Source organism: Lathyrus oleraceus, chromosome 3 (assembly GCF_024323335.1).
Source record: "Lathyrus oleraceus cultivar Zhongwan6 chromosome 3, CAAS_Psat_ZW6_1.0, whole genome shotgun sequence".
NCBI classification, from domain to species: domain Eukaryota; kingdom Viridiplantae; phylum Streptophyta; class Magnoliopsida; order Fabales; family Fabaceae; genus Lathyrus; species Lathyrus oleraceus.
In genome coordinates this window covers 229475490-229496727 of record NC_066581.1, presented here as the reverse complement: position 1 = coordinate 229496727, position 21238 = coordinate 229475490, and the positions used below count along the sequence as shown (strand labels likewise).

Genomic DNA, 21238 nt, shown 5'->3' with positions numbered 1-21238 from the left:
ATGAGTTAATGATTTGTGGTTAGCCTAGACATATGAGAGGCTTAACCTTCTTCGATCCAAATCAAATTCAACTTGATCAAAGATCAAGTGAATTGCTTTGTGTCCAAGATAGGTTGCTTCTTGGTCAAGGAAAAAACCTAAAATCCATACAAGGTCTTTCACTCTTTTCTTTTGGCATGTCAAGTTGTAGGAGCTTGGCTTACTAGTCATGTTGCCTATAGTTTTATTGATCGGGCTCAGATAGGTGTGACTACTACATTAGTCCACTTACGATTGCTTAACATAGCGCTAAATTACCTTATGGCACACTAACACTAACTACTAATTACTAACTTTTAATTCAAGCATTTAATTCTTGCAATTTACTTTAATGCAATTTAATTTCTTACTCATTTATTCATATTGTCTTTTCCCTTTGCTCATTTGAGCTCATGTTTATGCTTATGCCATTTTCCTTTTGCTCACTTGAGCACATTATTGTGTAAATATATTATTGCCTTGTGCTTGTTTTTGTCTTTGTTTGTGTGAACCTAATGCAAAAAGGAGAAAGGACTTAGAATTACGACCTTACCTATGATTAATGAAGTTCAAGAGCAACTAGGCCTCATTCCTTTAGAATGCTAATTTTGTTGAAGAGCAACTAGGCATCATGCCTTTAGAATGCTAAATCTTGAAGTTGTCTTCAAAGGACCCCTAATCCAAAACTCTTTCTTTGTCCATTCCTCTTATTGCATTGTGAACTTTTTGATTGTTTGTTCTTGTGTGATAGGGAATCCAAACTTGAGATAGTAAGAAGGACCATTGTCATGAATAGCCAAGTTAAGAAAGACAAGCCAATTGGAGATCCTAGGAGCTTGAATGTTTAATTGTTTTGATTACTTGTTTCTTGCTAAGTCCAAAGGAAAGGAGCATCTTGAATCATCTTTATGATCTCAAGAAAGGAACTCCAAGGGTTTTATCTCTTCTCTCATCTTTGCATGTTTAGGACTAGCCCTTCTCTTCTTCTCTCCACTCTAACCCAAGCCAAACTCATTTTGTGCAAACATTGACATTGTTTTCAAAACTAGAAACCTAGGCCTTATGCCTTTGACTTTTCAAAATCTTTTCATTAATACTGTAAGACCCCAATTTTTGTCCCTAAGATCCCTCATGGCATCATATCATATCATATCATTGCCTCAAGGATCATTATACACCTGGCTTCCCTCCTAGTGGGTGGGTCATCTTGTGAGTGTGTTTCTTGATCACCAAGCATGTATTGCATTTGTATATCATTGCTTTTCATTCGTTTACTAACCCAATAGTACAAAAATATTGTCATCTAACATTGTTACTTGCAGATGAAGCAATCATCAGTCAATCAGTCAAATCATTCATTGAGCAATGGATGGTGGCCATTCTTGAAGAATTGGGGCACCATGATCATTCATAAGAGATTCATATGAGTTATGGTATCATTTGGTATCAATATCTCAAAAGAAAAAGGCTTGAAATTCATCAGAGCATGGCTCAGTCAACCAAAACCCTATCAAAGTCAACTGTGGTCAACTGTGCATTTAATTAGGGATTTGAAGGTGTGAGATGGTTGGAAAGGTCTCATTCATGTCCATACAAGCCTCATATAACATGTTAAACATCATCATTGAGGAATTGGAGGTCAGATAAAAAGTTTCCCAAAATAGTAAGGACCTGTAATTTTCAACTGCCCAAAATGGAAAGTCCTTCTCCTCAAATTTACATGTCCAAGCAAGCTTCAAATCAAATTTTGTCCAACATGAAAGTTGAAGATCTTGCTCTTGCCTTTCCAAAAAGTCCAAGAACACCCATTTCTCATTTATGGTTGGCAAGTTATGATCAAATCATTTTCAAGAATTTTGGAATTTCAAGGAGGCATAACTTTCAAACCATTTGGCCAATTTGGGTGATTCTTTTTTGAGCAAATCCCATTTGACATGTACTATCATAATGCATCATTACATTTCATCAAAAAGCATCACATAAAAAGGTCATTTTTCAAGTGAACCAATTAAATTTTGGTGGGAAAAATAGTGATTTTCAAAAATACATGGAATTTTCATGCCAAGCCAATTCAAATTGCTTCTAAACATGAGTTGTGACTTGCTTAAACTGGTTGTGCACTGTTCCATTGGTTCAAATTGAGAAAGGGCAATTTTGCCAAATTACATAACAAGCTTCATCCACTAATCCATTCCAATTGTGCTAATCATGATTAAGAAGGTGGATTAACAAGACTATAAGAGCTTAATTGTAACAGAAATTCCAGATCCACAATCATTTTCTCAGATCCAAAGCAAAAATTTCCAAAATTCTCTCAACTTTTCTCACACTTTTTTACTTTGATTCATCAAATTTCACTGTGCTTCGTGCTTGTTCTGGCATTGTTCATCATTGGCAGGTACTATCGATCATCTGTTGAAGGAGAAACCACGAAGAACTTGGCTGAATCGCAACTGTTAGCATCTTGAGCATCCATGGCATCTTGAAGTTTCTTCATCATCCGGATTTTTGCATCCATCTCCATTTTTCATCTAGTTTTTTATAGGTATGATAACACAAGTTGTGCACGGCTGGTTTTTGTTTTGGTCTAGTGTCTTTGTTCATGTATGTTTTTTGCATATGTTTTGCCATTTCATTCATGAAATAATGATGCTTGCTCCAAAATGCTTGAAATTTTATATGCATGATCTAGACTCATTCCTGGTGATTTTGGTATATGGTTTGCTAATTTTGCATTTCTGGATAGAGAGATATGATGTGATCTTCATGAGTGTGACAATGTATGTCACACTAAGTTTTGTCCAACTTCTTGAATTTTGTTTCGATGCTTATGCTATGCCAATTGCTCTGAATTTTTGCATGTGATTACTTCTGTAGGTCTAGTTTGAGCATGATTTTTTGTAGATTTTTTAGATTCATTTCCTATTTGATTGGGATTTTATTTGCTGTTTAGTCATTTTTGAACTTTTGTGGAGTGTTCAACTTTATTGACTTGTGAAATTCTCATGCCTTATCATATGAAGCTGAAATTTTGTGGATTTATTCTTAACATGTTTAAATTTATTTTGGCTTTGGTGTGGTTCATTTATCTTATGCCATTTCTGTTTTACACTTGCCTAAAGTTGATACATCATTTGTGGCCTGGTTTGAGTTTGTTCTTGCATACCATGACTTCATGAATTTAATTTCCATACTTCCTCTGATCCAAATAGCATGAAATTTGATATGTTGCTCATTGAATGTGTTCTGTTTAAGCTTGAATTTTCTGGGAATTTATTGAGCTATTTTGGTATTGGTTTGATTGTGATCATTCTGTTTGCTCCAATGTAATTCCAAAATGCATAGTTTGACATGATTTGCTTATGAAATGCAATTGATGAATGCTTTTGATGTGAGACCAATTGGATTCTACTCTTGTTTGATAAATCTTGATTTTGATCAATTTTCACTTGCTGTTTTAAATTTTTTCTCCTCTTTTGACCCTAGGCTTTGGCCTAAGGGTTTACTTCTCACATTTGAATTTGTTTTCAGGTTAAAGAAGCAATTGCTTTAAGGAGATTAATTCAAGATTGATTGAGTTTGGTTTAGTTGATTGTTATGGACTAACTTGGTTTATTTTGTAGGATGTTTAGCTCACTTTCTTTGAGCTTATGCTTTGCACATGTGTTTGATTGTGTTGACTATTGGTTCATAACTTGTCTGTTTTGACTTTGTGATTGGTATACTGATTATATTTGATTGATTTCAGGTACCATAGTCGCTTTAGTTCCTTTGAGAACTTGCTATTGCTTTGCTTTGCTTGAGCATTAAGGTAGACTCTCTTGTCTCCATGTAGTCTGGAAGACCTGGCTTGTTATTTAGCCAGACACCTGTCTGAAGTCCTCCTTAAGAGGCGATGTTTGTGATTGTTTAACTTTGTCCCCAAGCAGGTAAAGACCTCATGTGAGGCAATTGGTAGACAAAAGAGATATGTAGCCTATCTCCTACTATTCTGTGAGTCACTCACCTTGCTCGCACCACATGTGTTGATGCATAGTGAGTAAAAACCCAAGATCTATCGAGTCTTTAACTTGTGGAGAGAGTTCCATCTTTCTGAACTCCCACACCTTCTGATATTCAATGCTCTCCTTGACCAGGGATAAGAGTGATGAGGCACACCCCTCATATCCTTTCATCTGCTTCACCTTGGCTCTCAATGTCAAGGTTAAGAGCACCATTCACCCTATTCCAGTTGACTTTTAAGTCTAACCCTTTGATTGAGCCTAATTGTTTGGTTATAGTGGGTGCTAAATGACTTTGTTTGATTGATTGTTTGTTGCATATGTACATGTTTGCTTGCATGCCTTGGTGCATTTATCATCATAAATTGTTCATTAGTGCATGATCATCATTTCATACTCTTGTGATCCATGTTTGGTTTACCCATTGAAGACAATTGTAAGACCATGTTCTTTGGCCATTGTTCCTATGATTTGGAAGGGATAGAGTGTAAGACCATCTCACTTGGTCACTCATGTCCATTGCTTAGTGCATTGTTTGTTTGTTGTATGTGAGGATGCAATTGTAAGACCATGTTGTTGGCATTTTACTCCCATGATCATCCTTTGGAGGTTGGTATAAGTCCAGATAGATTGGCATCCGACATCCAAGTTTTGTTTACCTTAGGAGATTGGTGTAAACCCATTTATTGGTGTCCGATATCCGCTTTTGCTTTGTGAGATTGGAGTAAGACCATTTATTGGCATCCGGTATCATTGTCTTGTTTTAGGAGATTGGTGTAAACCCATTTATTGGTATCCGGTATCCGCTTTTGCTTGTGAGATTGGTATAAGTCCATTGATGGCATCCGGTATCACCTTGCTTTCATTTGCTTGCTTGCTTGTTTTGTTGCCTCATTCCTAAGGACACGCTTGAATCATCTTCTATATGATCTCAAGAGGTGAACCTTTCTGAGAAGTTTTACATTCCATTCTCCATACCCTCTTTGTCCTAAACCTTTTCACACTTTGCTTTCAAAAACTTTGACTTGTTGTGCAAACATCTTCATGTCTTTCCAAATTAGAAACTTGGACCATAAGTCCTTGACTTTTCAAACTCCATTTCATAACACTTCTTTGAATCAATCTTAATCATACCTTGACCATGTTTTTGTGAATACTCATAATCAATTAACTTCACACACTCAATTGTTTTGTGGCTTTGTCCATTGTTAACATGTTTTCACACATTAGCCATAGGTTTCAATTACCATAGCGGTTGATGTAAATCTTACCTTATCCTTAGTGAGTCGATTGTAAGACTTCCGTACTGAAAACAGGGTTAACCCCTCTAGTACGTCGAAGCCGTCCTCGCATGGTGGATTGTCGATTCAGGTTGAGTTTTCTCCCATTGGTAATGAAAAGCCTTAATGCTTGTGTTTAAAATGAACTCACAAATTTTTGGAAATCTTTTAGCCGAACTACGGCGTTTTGATCCTTACCTTTGATGGAAGGTACGTAGGCAACGGGTTCATCCGTTCAAACACAAAAATAACTAACTTGCACATTCTTTTCTCATCATCCCATTCATGTTTGCACAATATGTCATAAACAAATAAACATTTTTATACAACAAGTGTGAAAAGGGCTCCCTAGGAGTACCTAGGACGTGGTGGGTGCCTAACACCTTCCCATTGCGTAATTTACCCCTTACCTAGACTCTCTGATCTTTTATTGGTTTTCTACGTGTAAAACTTCTTAGGCCTTTGTTCGCTTTTTAGCCATTCCTTAGGATAAATAAAAGTGCGGTGGCGACTCGATTCTTTGTATACTTTGCTTATGGTTTAATCAATAAATCATATAGCGACGAATACACCGCTACAAATACTCATTGTGAATGAATCTTAATCCAACTTTGACTTTATTTTGTAAATAATCTAACTTGTAAGTACAACTCACTTCAAGTTGTTTTTTGTGGTTCCAATGGCCACCTTTGTTAAAACTTTTCAGAAACATTAGTTATAGGTTTGAGTTATCATAGTGGTTGATGTAAACCTCGCCTTATCCTTAGTGGTTGGACTATAAGTCTTCCATACTTATTATAGGGTTAACCCCTCACTAGTATGTTGAAGCCCTCCTCACATGGTGGATTGTTGGTTTAGGTTGAGTTTTCTCACTTTGATAACAAAAGACCTTAAGGCTTTTGATCAAATCAATTCACCAACTTATTTTTAGATTTTTACCCCGAACTACGAGGTTTTGATCCTACCTTTGTGATGGTACGTAGGCAATGGGTTCATCCATTCAAACAACAAATTTGTAAATAATGTATATTCTTCTCTCATCTCCCCAATCATGTTTGCACAAATATTTTCACAAATACCAACCTACCATACAACTTTGCAAAAAGGGCTCCCTTAGAGTACTAAGGATGTTTTGGATGCTTAAAACCTTCCCACTGCATAACCAACCCGCTTACCCATATCTCTGACATTTTTATTAGTTTTTGATTTGATAAAACTTCTCGGTTTTTGTTCGCTTTCTAACCTTTCATTTAGAAAAATATAAGTGCGGTGGCGACTCGAATTGTATGATTTGATTTTGATTTAGTCAATAAATCTAAAGGTAACGAATACCCTGCTACAATTACCACTATGGAAAATATGAAAGGTTCGGAAACTGTCATCAATGGCATCAACATAATAATGCAAAAGATGATGGAAGGCGGTGGCGCATGCCATAACGACTACGTGCAACACCGGCACACTAATATGGTGTGTCACGTACAGGGTTGAAGTACAATTGAGATTTTTATAACTCTCTTTTGCCTTAAATGGTACAGTGAACTCAGAAGGACCCTCAAGGCAGCCATTTCAGGTGTGCAACTTGAAGCTTGATTTTCCTCGACTCGACAGTACTGAGGTATTGAACTGGATTTTTAAGGTAAGGCAATTTTTTTACTATTACTCTACATCGAAAAATCATTGCCTTACCATAATTTTGGTGAATCTCGATAAAGGCATTGCACCATTGTATCAAATAATTACACGTAACAACCTTTTTTGATATTGGGTTGCTTTCACGCTAGCTCTGGAAATGGAATATGCTCCTTCCCCATATGAATCTCCATAACATACCCTTTTCAATTTAACTCGGACCTCAACAATCAATGAATACTACTTCATATTCACTACCCTTGCTAATTGCAACAAAGGCCTCTCTCCTGAAGAAATATTAAATTATTTCATTATTGGCTTAAGCTTGATATATGTCATGATGTCATAGTCCAAAATACCTCTCTCTCTCTCTCTCTCTCTCTCTCTCTCTCTCTCTTAATCCTTTTCCTTAGCCAAATAATTTTCAGAAAAATATACCCCTTTACTAAACCCTACCCATTGTTTACCTATGTTTTTGGTAAACAATCACGAGTTTGAAAGTTTGTAATATTAACTCGAAAAATCTCCAAAGCAATTTATGTAAATGATTTGTCTGAACACTCGTGAGTCGATAGTCATGTCCAAAAATCCTAAAGGTAGCCAAACCTCTGTTTTGTCCTGGTCCTGGTAACAAAAAGAACTTAGGAACTCAAATGTAAGGTTCTGGTAAGTTGGATGCTATGGAACTGAGAATCGATCCCAACTGATCTGATTAAACATGCACCTTACACTATCTCTGAGTCTTAAGGTTATTAGGCACATGAAGTCTGGGTATCAGGTTGGTGAGATGATTCTTTTGGCTAAGACTTCATAGTGCCTTCTCTGGGCATCGTTCTTGAAAATGATCCTCATGTTGTCCACGTGGTGCATTCTCAAATAAAGTGTTAGAGGAAATATTGTTTTTAAGGACAATGTAGGTGACCTGAAAAATAAGAAACATAAACAAAGTTAGTGAATAATCAACAAGGTTTTATTTTTGTCGTTTATTTATTTTGGATACGGAAAAATTAAAAGAAATCAGTGGATTGCTTCCCACACGACGCTCTTGTTTTACGTCGTTAGCTCGACATTCTTATAAGATCTCCCTTCAGGTGAACTAGTAGGAGGCTCATTCAATTTCTAACTTGTATAGTGATCTATTTCTTCATCACTGCTATAACGCTTTAGCCTCTGCCCATTTACTCTAAACAGTCATATTGACTTACTCTACATTTCGACTACTTCAGATTGCATAACTTTTACTACCTCAAACGGTTCCAACCACCAGGAACGTAATTTTCCTGGAAATAACCTTAATCTGGAGTTGAAAAGGAGTACTAACTCTCCTATTGAGAAATCTCGTCTAGTGATGTGCTTATCGTGCCACCTTTTAGTTCTCTCTTTATATGTATATATGCACTTTCATAGGCGTTTAACCTAAGTTTTTCTAGTTCATGGATATCTACTATCCTTTTTCCACTAGCGACTTTGTAATTCATGTTTAGGGTCTTTACGACTCAATATGCTTTATGTTCCAGCTCGATCGGTAGGTGACATGACTTTCCATACAAAATCTTAAAAGGTGTAGTCCCTATGGGCATCTTATAGGTTGTCTGATATGCATATAATGCTTCATTTAGTTTAGCCGATCAATCCTTTCTATAGGTTGTAACAGTCTTTTCTAGAGTTTGTTTGATCTCTCTGTTGGAAACCTCTACTTGTCCACTTGTATGTGGGTGGTAAGGTGTGGCTACTCGATGTCTTACCACATACTTGTGTAGGAGCTTCTCGAATATCTTAGAGATAAAATGTGATCCTCTATCATTATTACCAACCTAAGCACTTCAAATCTAGGGGGAAATGTTGTTTTTAAACATTTTGATAACTACCCGTGCATCGCTTGCTAGAGAGGCGATGGCCTTTATCCACTTGGATACATAATCAACCACTACAAGTATATATTTATTTCCCATTGAAGATGGGAACGGACCCATGAAATCTATACCCCACACATAAAAAATCTCAACTTCTAATATGTTATTTAAGGGTATTTCGTCACGTCTGGAAATGTTTCCGGTGCATTGGCAACCGTCACAGTTCACGACCATTTATGAACTTCGTGCCATATGATGGGCTAATAAAGCCCAACTTGAAGAATCTTAGTGCATGTCTTCGACGTGCTTGCATGTCCTCCATAATGAGAGGAATGATAGTGGTTTATAATGCTTTCGATTTCCTCCTCAAAAACGCAACGACGAAAAAGGCCACTGACCCTCTTTTGAAAAGGAGTGGTTTGTCCCAATAAAAAAAATTAGGTCATGGAAGAATCTCTTCTTATGTTGGTAGGTCATATCAGGAGGTAGAACTTTGTCTACAAGGTAGTTTACATAGTCAGCATACCAAAGTACAGTCTTGTGCACTAAGGAAGCTTCCTCTTCTATCATGTTCTCAACATTTGTGTATTGTGCTTTAATATATTCATGGTAGTGATCATAACTCATTCCTTCGATGTCAATTGACGCAACTAGTCTGTCATAAGTAAAATCATCATTTATAGGTACATGGTCTTGTTTTAGATCCTCTAGCCTTTATAGGTTGTCATCTACCATGTTTTTGGTTCCTTTCTTGTCTCGGGTTTCCAAATGGAATTCCGGTAACAATAGGATCCACCGAAGTAATCTTGGTTTTGCATCTTTTTTGTTTAGTAAATATCTTATAACAATGTGGTATGTCTAGATGATTATTTTGGCTCCTAGTAGGTAGAAACCGGCGTGTCCAATAAAACTACTGACCTCTCTAACCGTTTTAGGTGGATGTAGGTTCTCTATGATTTGTATCTTAGCTCTATTAACCTTAATTCCTCTTTCGGACACTATATGTCCTAAGACTATGTCTTCCTTCACCATGAAGTGGTTTTTTTCCCAATTTAGTCCTAGGGTGACCTTTACGCACCTTTCTAGAACTCTTTCTAAGTTTGCAACGCATCCTTCGAAAGTAGATCCGTATACGGTTGATTTTCAAATTGATATGAAATAATTCATAATAATATAAAACAATAAATTTACCTATTGATTCGCAAATCAGAAAACCAAAAGCAATACAGATTCAGAAAGTTACATAAACGAAACGTTGATTTTAAAAATACAAAATGATTAGTAATAACATAAAACTATAAATTTACTTATTGATTTGCAAATCGAAACTGAAACCGAAAGCAACACAGATTCAGAAAGTCACATTACCGAAAACAAATTTGTGTATTTTTTAATACATAAAATCAAAATCCATTTCCAATTTTGAAAAAATAAAAGTTATACATAGATGAATAAATTAAATATCATACATTTTTAGTTTTGAAATTGAAACTTTGATAATGTCACACATCTTCACTAATGGATAAAAGCAAAACGTAAATGATGAAATTGGGGAGATTGAAATTGGAAATTAAAACGACATTGCAAGTTGAGTTGAGCAATGTAAAAATTAGGAGAAAGGGAAGAGAAAACAACCTTGAGCGCTCAAATTTGTTGGATGAAAAAGCGAAAATGACTAAGAAGGAGAGCGGAAAGATCTTATATGAATGAGTTATGTAATGATTTTGAGAGAAAGAGATGATTGAATTTGAAACATAGACTTCTTTAATTTGGAGATTACACTCTCCGATTATTATTATTATAAATAAATATGATTCTTTTTATATAATTAGTGTATCCAATCTATATATGATCCAGATACATTAACTATCATTTGTAAAAAAAAACAAATTTATTTATAATAATGATTAGAGGGTAAGAGAAAGAAAAATATATGGTTTTATTTTGAAATATACACTTAACTTAATAATTAGGTATTAAAAATAATAATTATAAATATTAATACAGTAATTATCACATCAAAATGACAATTAAGAACATGAAAAAAAACCTGTTTAATTAGTTCTAATTAGGATTATGTAGTAATTTTTGGTGGTAGTTAGTTTTGTTATATTGATTGTAGATTTGTTTGTGGGCTGGATTTCCTTCTTTAACAACAGGTTAACAAATTTACAGTTACTTCCAATTAAGAAACCAAACCAACATCCCAAACAAAAAAGAACTAGAAAACACAACAAATAAAAACTAACATTCAAATCACAAAGCCAAAATAACAAGCGATTCCTTGTTTCAGAGTGAGAATAGTGAATGAAGACGATGAAGTTCCACGTGATCTTCGTTGCCATTTTTCTTACACTTTTTTGTCTTTATGACTTAGTTTTGTGCACGCAACATGATATCAACAACATCAGGATCAACAAAATGGGAGCAGGCGAGAAATCTCCCAATGATTTTGCAGAAATCGAAAGCCTCGCTCGTTTCGCTGTACAACAACATAACAACAAAGAGGTTTTTTTTCTTTCTTTTTTTCCCTTTTTGACTGGTTTTAATCCTTGATTTCAATTTATTACTATATTAGATTGTTGAAATATGCGACTTTTGGGTTTGATAATGATTCGTTGATTTGGATTTTGTAAATTAGGTTTTGTTAATTTAATAGAGCATTCGAAAATAGATTAAATTCCCTTTTCGGTTCAGAAGAGATTGAAATGCAAGAAATTATTAATCAAAGTTTATTTATTTATTTGAAATCTTGGTATCCGGGCATGCACTTCTCAGGACCCAATCCTTCACCACAAGACCAATCTCTGAGGGTTAACAAAGTTTATTTATATATTGTATTTTTTCTATGCAGAATGCGTTTCTTGAATATGTTACGGTGTTGAAAGCCAAAGAACAGGTTGTAGCAGGTAAAGTATATTCTCTTACCCTGGAAGCAGTTGATGCAGGAAAGAGGAGGATATATGAAGCCAAAATTTGGGTGAAGCCATGGATGAATTTCAAGCAGTTGCAAGAATTCAAACTTGCTCGTGTCATCTCTCCCTTTATGAGTTCTGATCTCGGTGTTAAGCAAGGTGATTTTCTGCTTATATCTACCTACCCGTGAATTTCCATTTTTAGAATTTATTTCCTCATCCCTTTGTTGCGCCCTGTCTCCTCAATTCAGAGTTGAATTTATAAGTCCTTTTAATCTCTGTTATAAACTCGGCCTTCCGGCTGTTATATCGGTACGGAACAGAAAAATCAAAAAAACCACGTCAGGTCGTGCCGTTCCGTCACATATGGGTGATTCGGCTGGAACGAGCGTAATAATGGGATTCAATTCAGAACGATGCCGTGTCAAAGTGGCTGCTCCGGCCGCGTCAGTCGTAAATGATATTACCCTTAAATTTTTAAAGATAGCAAGGTTATTTTATTGGCATTTGCAAATATGTTTTGCTCAACACTTCTGACTTTTATTTCTAAATATGAATACTTCATGAATTTTGATGAATTTATTTTAGTTTTTGACAATTATGTGTTTATTAACATTAGTGATATTAGTATCCGCCACACTTAAATATCGGCCGTTCTGCTTCCCGCTCCCGTTCTGTTCCATTTTTAGAGATGGCCGCGCCGTGCCGCTATCCGAGATTGATAACATAGCTTTTAATTAGCAAATGGCAGTGGATATGAATTTGGTCATAATTTATAAGTCTAGAGGTGCATATTATTAAATTGATTAGTTTTGCTAATTTTTCAACTCCAACGTTTCTGACGTCATTATCAAATGACTTGGAAAATGTTCAAGCATGTTATGACTCTTGTTATTCCCTTAACTCATCAAAGTAACCATAGCTCTTATTGATTGTAGATAAGAAACTATGGAGTACCATAATTTCTCCCTGTTATCTTTCTTGCACTTTCGATGCAGTATGGATCAAGATATATGTGGCTGTTTGGCTATATAACAAGCCAAAGGTTGTTGGTTTGTACCTTATGTTGATATGGGTGTTCATAGATGGTTATCTATCTAGTGATATTTGTTTGTTTTCATTCTTCATCTTAATAACCATTATTTTGCAATACTTGGTGATGAAACTGTAATATTCTTAGGAGCCGATACTCCCTCCCCCTTCCAAAATTTTCAAGCTGAACCGCACAGGTTATTTAACAAAAAGGGCTCTCTGATGTCTGTGTAATATCCAAGTTGAACCACACTGGGTTTTTACTTGCTTATACTGATTTTGCTACCCTAGTTGTTACTCCAAAAGGGTATTCTCTTTATTTTCTTTTAAATTTCAATGGTTGTTTATGAGAAATTGTACCAATTTTATTTCAGAGGGACACAAATTAGGATGGTATGAAGTTCCAAATCACGATCCCAATGTCAAAGATGCTGCTAATTATGCTGTGAAATCCATTACACGGAGGTCCAACTCTCTGTCTCCGTATAAACTCCAGGACATTGTTCAAGCCAAAACCAAGGTGAGCAGTTATATTTGTTAACTTTTATGAATTGCTGGCCTCTGTACTGAAGATTTGGTTGAATCTCTTGTGGTTGCACACCCCTGTCCCTTTCTTTCGTTACTTCTCTTCCTTCAACAGACCTGTTTATATTCTTTTTGATGTATTGACCTTACTCGGTCGACATTTTTCTGCTAAAATTGCAGGTCATTGAAGACCATGTCAAGTTCGACTTGCTTCTGAAGGTAAGCAGGGGAGTCAAAGAAGAAAGGTTAAGGGTTGAGGTAGATAAAAAACAAGGAGGAAGGTTTTATATGAACTGGATGGAACAAGATCACTCTTGAATGAATTGGTCATCTTTAGATTAATTGATGTAAGTGGAGTGATGTTCATGTGTTCTGTGCATAATTGTATAGATGTAAATGATTACAATATAATACGTATACGGACAAATTGAGATGCATATGTAATAATGTAACTTGCCTTTCATATGTTATCAATAATTAGATATTAATCTATAGTCAATATCATATAGCAGAATCTGATAAAATTATGCATACACTACAGAAAACATCAATCCAAAATCTGAAGGGGACAATGTCAAATTTGTCATGAGTCTTCCATAGTTTCTTACATTGTATTTCAATCATAGTTACATATGACACAATGGTAGAAATAAATCCCACAAGAAAATTTACTCAACAGTTCGAAAAACAGCAACAATGCAGTATGAAAAAAAAATTAGATATCAGCTGGCACATGTTTGTATAAGTCTGAGGGAAGCCTAGGAGACGCCACAACCTGTAATGGAGTCCTCATATATGTCACCATTCCAGGGTTCTCTGCCATATCAATCTCCTCAGGGTTCACTCCCTCGGGTGGCGCCCAACAGAAATGGTGCAATAGATGACCCAACATGGATGTCACCATATTGATTCCAAGTTGTGCACCCGGGCATACTCGACGACCTGCTCCAAATGGAAGTAGCCTAAAGTCATGGCCCTTCATGTCTACATCCTCTTCAAGAAACCTCTCGGGCCTAAACTCCAATGGGTTTTTCCATACAGCCGGGTCACGAGCTACAGCCCATACATTGACATGGACATTGGACCCCTTGGGAATATCATAGCCACCAATTTTAACATTCGCATTGGCCCGATGTGGGAGCATTAATGGTGTTGGGGGGTGAAGCCTTAGAGCCTCCTTGGCTACACTTTGTAGATAAGGGAGGCTTGAGAAGTCAGTTTCTGTCATGACCCTTTCAAAACCAATGACCTTGTCTAGCTCCTCTTGTGCCTTCTGTTGCACTCTTGGATTCTTTATTAACTCAGCCATGGCCCACTCAACTGATATTGCAGTTGTGTCCATCCCAGCTGTAATCATGTCCTATCAAATAATGAAAAAAAACATGAGCTATGCTTTAAGTTGGTGAAACAGAGAGATCTAGATTATCTACTGTTGAAAAAAGATGCAGTTGTTGCCCTACACAAATCAATGCTATTAGATCAAGATTTATACCACTCATATTTCTAAACTAAACTTACAACAATTTGCATTGAGTCATTCTATTTTGATCTAACTATACTAATTTATCAATTGTGGGTTCAACTACCTAGATCAACTTTTGTCATAATATTTTATCCACGACAATGTGAAAAATAAACTAAAAGAGTTGTTTAACACCGTAAAGAAGCTAACAACTTTAAATAACATACCCAAAGGAGACCAATGATGGTGTCTTCACTAAGATCATATTTGTCTTGCAAAGTGAGAAGGGCGTCTACAAAATGTTGCTTAGCACCGCCGGATTTCTGGCGTGCCTGTGTATGCTCATCCATGATGGCTCGAGTAAGTCGGTCTCGGCGAGCACCGTGCTTGGCAAAAGCCTCCTCTTCTAGTGGGAACATCCAGCGCAACCAAGGGATGTGCTCTGCCATAGCTAGAGATGCTCCTAGCTTTAACCCATTTGCCACAATAGCCTTGAATTCTACACCTTGCTCATCCATTACACCTTCTGCGTTCACAAATCTTTTCCCAAATGCCAGCCTTGTGATGTTGTTGAATGCAACTGCCCCTATATACTTCCTCATCAATATAGCTTTTCCCAAATTTTCTGCAGAAAAAACAAAAATTATACAAATTTACATTTGGTCATCAACACTATCCAAACTTTTTATCTACAAAATTGTTGCATGTTAATTACAATGGGCACCAAAGCTCTCCCTCAAGAAAATTAAACACTAGTCTACTCAGGTCTCAGTACGAAACCGAGACCTCTTATTAAACTGAAAGAGATGCCTTATCATCTGATCCACGTATAAACTCATTAATAATCTAGTGGTACTAGTAACATTCATGAAAGAAAACCAAAATGAAAAGAGAAAAATACCAGGATTGGTAGAATCATTGAAAATAGATTCAACCATAGCAGTAACTTCATCTTCTCTAATAGGCCTCAAAGCTTCAATTCTCTTAGGTGAAAAAAGCTCCAAAGTACAAACCTTCCTCACCTTCACATAATGAGGACCATAATCAGCCCAAATCAAATCCTTCCCATCTCTACTAAACTTCGCGGCAGACCGACTCCTATGCCGGTCCGCCAACTGCTGATCATTCTCTTTCAAAACCTCTTTCGCCAATTCCGTATTCGAAACAACCACGTTTAGAGTCGAACCGAACCAAACCGATATAATTGGCCCGTAGAATTGGGCCCATTCCGCAAAACACCGGAACCGGACCGGCTTAATGTCGTAGAGGTTTCCGACGACCGGCCAGGGACGTGGACCGGGTGGAAGCTTGAATCTGAGTTTTTGGAAGAGTGTATAGAAGATGAAAAGGGTGATCAGTGAAAGAGGTATGGTGAGAAACAGAGTCATTGTGATCGTAATGAATTGTGTGTTTGAACAGAGAAGGTTGGAGACAGGTTTATGTTGGATATATGTTGAAGGAAAAAAAAATGGGAGTTGGTGAGAATTGGATTTATTATGTGTAACCAAACGTATATCTTTTTCTACATAAAATAAAAGGATTATATATCACTTTTTTTATATAAATTATATTTTAGGAAAGATTTTAAAAGTAAATAGTTAATTAAGGTATCACTTTATTTATTTTTCTTATTAGTCTAAAAAATATATTAAAATAATAATTGTCTCTAATATTTTATTTTTTTCGAATTCATTATATTATGTCAAATAAAATAATAATGATTAAAGTGAAAAATTTAATAGGACAATAAATATTACTTAGAAACTAAGTTGGAGAAAGCGTGGCCTAAATTGAGGTTTAATCATATTAAAACAAAATTTAAAATTTAGTAAAATATACATAATTCTCCTAAATTTGACTATGATGAAGAATAGAGGAAATTGAAATTTTGTCCTATAATAGTGAGGTAGGATAGTGGTTGTAATAGTTTTGACTTAGTGTTGAAAATATATTGCTTAAGCAAAGTAGGTTATATAATACTCTCTAATTTAAAAAAAAAAAATATTTTTTTAAATTTATTTAATAGGATGAATTGGGTAACTCAACTATATAAACAATTAATTTAAAGTTTAATTTTTTCAGTAATATTTGTTTTTATTTATGTTTTAATATAAATAATTTATTAATATTTATAAATTAATAACTAAATTGTTGAAGAATCAAAGGTTGGTGAGGATGTAGACCCATCCCCTCCACTCCACATTGTACAGCCCATAGAGACACTTGCTACCTAGTGGATTGTTACAAAAGTTGGTGAGTGTGAACGACACAATGAAGTTTCTGCTTTTTTGTTATTATTATTTCGGAACTAATAACCTTGCTTTTGCTTTTATCAACTACTACTATACTCATTCCTTTTTCTTTTTTAAAAAAAAAAATTAAATTATAAATAGGTTTGCAATATCAACCAACCGTAATGTTATTTTTCTATATATCGTTGATTTTTTTAAAATTGAAAATAATTAAGATAATATATAATTAAAGAATTCAATTTGAATCCACCATAATGTTATACACTAAGAGAAACACAAATTATCCCGAAAATTAAAAAAGAAATGAAAAACTTATTTTGAAAAAAAATTGTCTAAATGTTTTTTTCTTTCTGAAAATAAAATATACTTTTTTTCAAAAATAAAAATAATAAATTGTAGGGAAAAAATTGTTTTTTATTCTGAAAAATAAAAAAAATTTATGAACAAATTTTATTTTTTATTATTTATTCTTTAAAATTAAAAAAATATGTTTTTTTGAAAAAAAATTTAAAAAATATATTTTTCTTTTTGAAAAAATTACCCAGAAACTGTTTTTTCTTAAATTTTAAAAAAAATTATGAAATTAAAAAAATTAATTTTAAAAGTTTAAAATATAAAATTAATTTATAATTTATAAATACAAACCGGTGTTAAACTATTTTTAAATTAAAAATAATTAAAATTATATATAATTAAAGAATTCAATTTAATACTAGTACTATACACTAAAACATACATTGCATTTCCTTTTTACAAAATTTATCAACATCTTTATATCTATTTTTTCCTTCTAATTTTTATATCTAATACATATTTAAATATGCACTAGAAAAAACAAAATCATATTTGATATTGCTCCGTTATAGAATCAGAATTGGTATTAATTGATGATGTAGAATTTTATAATCGATGATGATGAGATGGTGACGGTGAGTGAACATGGAAGGTTAGACCCAAGTCAGTTATAGAGTTCAAGATAAGTATATGAAAAAATAAAGATCAGAAAAGTGTAACTTGACTTTCAATGTGTTGATTATAGATGTTGGATCATCTATATTGGGCTATGTGTAATTGGGCCTTCATATAGGGACTTTGACCCTCCCATAACAGTTTCCCCTAAGGCTGGCCAGATATATACTAGCCAGGAAGTCTTTCAAAGTCGTGGTCGGCCCCTGGCGATCATGTCCGACCATAGCGAGAGGCAAGAAGGATCATGGAACAGTTAGAAAAGTAATGGCAAACAAGCACATTAAATGTTCTCTCCTCACTAAAATATATTATTAGCTTTTTAGACGCATGGCTTTAGGTTTGCAGGTTAGGGTATAACGTTTCTCCTAGTGCATTTGAGTGCAGTTGATTTCATTTCTGTTTCCTAGGTGAAATCAGGTCCTTGATATGTAACTTCCTGTTTCCCATTGATCAGGCCAGTTGCTCGCTCTCCTCTATATAACAGACTCTTGACTTTTCAGAGAACTTTCACCATTCTTAAGAGTTAGTTTCTATTTGCAAGAGTAATTCCTTCTCTTCTTATGAGCTTTTTCTTTAAGTGTTTGGCTTTCCCAAAATAAAGCTTTTCATTATGCATTTAACCTTCACCTTCTTCATCAGACTCCACTCCTTCCAAGTACTCTTCTTACCTTAAGCTTGTTTAATAACTTTTAGTATTTAGTTTACCATGGCCATAATGAATAAACATCTCATAAGTTTGTTTAGCGATTATGGGAGTAATGATTCTTCTCCTATAGTTAGGGCAAAAACGTCCTCTAGTTCACATTCTCATCGCCTCGTTAATGATCAATTGATTCCAATTATCATATACGTGTCTGATGATTCAGAGTCGGAGAGGCTTTCTAGTGGTTCTCTGAGTACGAGAGATTCTTTCAATGAGTCTTCCTTCGACACTCTTTTTTCTGATGAGAATCTAGGAGATGATCGTGGAATCAACTTTATGCTTGCATCATCCAAAGTTGTGATGGCTTTAGCTTCCCCTACTTTGATTACCCAAGAGATGGAAGTTGCTGCTTTGAATATGGAAGAAGCCCAAAATTTCATCAAGACTTACAAGGCTTCTTACAGTCGGAGTTCGAGTGATGCTTAGGTTAAGGATCATCTGGGGCGTAGATCCTAGTCAGAGGGTGTCATATGGCTTAAATCCTTGGAGATCTTTCGGACTGATGAGATACCCCTGAAATGAGTCATGTCAGTGGAACCAGATGATGTGAGCAAATATAGTTGTGTGGACTCCATGATATGGGGAACCCCTTAGGTCTTAAGTGATCCGGCAATCGTGAGCGTGACTAACATCGTAGTCGCCCCCCCCCCCCCCCCCCCTCTGTCTAGTTGATTCTCCCTGTAGAATCAAGTAAGAGGATATGTAGCGATTTCAAAGAGAGATCATTTCCTTTTTATAAGTGTTTGTTCACTCAGATAACCTACAATTACCCTTATCTGAGTTTGAGGTGTAGAGGCGTCGAATTTTCTAAAGGTTTCCCCCTCGCATCTTCATCCAAGTGCTTGGGCTTTTATAAAGGTGTTCCAATTCTGGGATGGGTATCGGTCTTGGAAACCTTTATGTCGACTGTTCTTCCATATCTTTTACGTAATACACACATATAGGTATAATTTCTGGGATCAAGGACTTATTGTTCTACGCCAAAAAGTTCTCGTGTTTAGTCCTTTTTTTAGAGGTGGGGATATTTCCATGGGCGCTTCGTGTTGGTGAATCCTTGTACTCTGGAAGAAATTCCACGCTCTATTGTGTTCCTATCGGGTCCTCTCATTCTTGATCAAATAGGTTACAAAAGTATTAGGCTTGGGGTCCATTTCCATCGTAAACCTCATTCGTATATTGTTCAACTGCATTTTCTCACCCCTGGCGAGGTTATGATGAAGAGAGATCAGGAGACTCTTTACCGGAGTCTTGGCTATGAGCAGGTTATGATGAAGAGAGATCAGGAGACTCTTTCCCCGGTTACTCCAGACCCTGGACAACCTTCTTCAAAGGATGTTGTTGTTATTGTTGAGGATCAGACTCGGTCTCCTCCTGCTAATATAAAAAGGAATCAGGACCAAGATCAAAGTCTTTTCTTGCAGGAAGATTCAGCTAAATAGACTCGATTGTCCAGAGGTGTCACTTAAAGTTCGACACGTGCCTTCTCAAGGTGTAGGTTATTTTTCCTACCTAGATTTTGTGCACTGCTCAGAAGGTCGTTGTTGCAATGTTTGAAGAGGATCTAGGCTACCTTCAGAATCTTCCTGAAGAGAAAAAGATGGAGCTTTTTTCAAAAGCCAATTTTTACACTTACCAGACCACTTATCTATGCTCCTTAGTTATTGTTGGTCGAGGGGACATCTTTTCCATGGGAAATACTTCCAAAGAGATGGATACCTGGAAGAAGAAGTGTGAAGCTATGGGAAAAAATGGTATGGGCTTCAGCAAGAAATTTCAACCCTTCAGGAGAAAGCTAGTTGTGATGAGTCTCTTCAAGAGGAGGAGGAAAAATACGAATCCCTTCTTCTTTAGTTTCCAGGATTGCTGAGCTCGAGTCCTCTCTAGATAAAGAGAAGAGTCTCTAATGGATACAATTGTTGTTGCGGTGGAGATGAAGTCTCCTACTAATGAGGCTTTGAGTGCCCTTCAACATGAGAAGGAATCTTGAGCTAAGGATCATGATGCTTATGATGATCAGGTGGTTGGGCTGAGGAAGAAGGTCAACGAGTCCCTCCAACAGACTCTCAAGAGGGTGTATAGTTCCATTGATCACGTAGCTGACCAGGTGGAAACAATTTGTCGAGATATCTTTATTCCTCGCCTGAACTCAGCCCTTTTCAAGGTTGATCAAGATATGGCCTTGGTGGAAGACCTCGTTGTAGCGTATTAGGGTTGAAACTCTTGACTTTCTTTCTCTTTTTTTATTGTAATGTCAACGGGGCGTTATGCCCTTATATTTCCTTGATATCTTCATGAATAGTGTTATTTATATAACTACCTTTTCATTTGATGTTTTCTTCATGTATGATATATTTATTCAATTTTCTTCATGGTCTTTATGCTTTATCATCTAGGTCGTTGATGACTTAGTTTGTGAGCTTTGGACCAGCTTATGAAGTTGCATGTCTCTAATACATTAAGGGAGAGACCCTCAATACAATTTTCTTGCTTGTCTCTTAAGCTTTCGTTTCGTTACTACTGTTTATTGAGTCTCATCTTCAATTGTACATCTTTGGATTAATTTTTGAATCCACACGGTTTAGCATGCTTAATTCAA

General features: G+C 35.7%; 2 protein-coding genes across 2 annotated transcripts; one reads left to right on the top strand and one right to left on the bottom strand.

Annotated features, from left to right (window-relative positions):
• The first annotated feature begins 10903 nt into the window (after positions 1–10903).
• Positions 10904–13755, top strand: LOC127126485 (cysteine proteinase inhibitor 12). The gene is made up of 4 exons (XM_051055417.1): positions 10904–11292; positions 11639–11858; positions 13106–13251; positions 13437–13755. Exons 1-4 carry the CDS (start codon positions 11092–11094, stop codon positions 13572–13574), a joined length of 705 nt encoding a protein of 234 aa, XP_050911374.1. The 5' UTR covers positions 10904–11091; the 3' UTR covers positions 13575–13755.
• Positions 13756–13811: 56 nt separating this feature from the next.
• Positions 13812–16224, bottom strand: LOC127126484 (cytochrome P450 98A2). The gene is made up of 3 exons (XM_051055416.1): positions 15620–16224; positions 14946–15343; positions 13812–14616 (listed from the first exon to the last, which is right to left on the bottom strand). Exons 1-3 carry the CDS (start codon positions 16104–16106, stop codon positions 13972–13974), a joined length of 1530 nt encoding a protein of 509 aa, XP_050911373.1. The 5' UTR covers positions 16107–16224; the 3' UTR covers positions 13812–13971.
• Positions 16225–21238: the final 5014 nt, after the last annotated feature.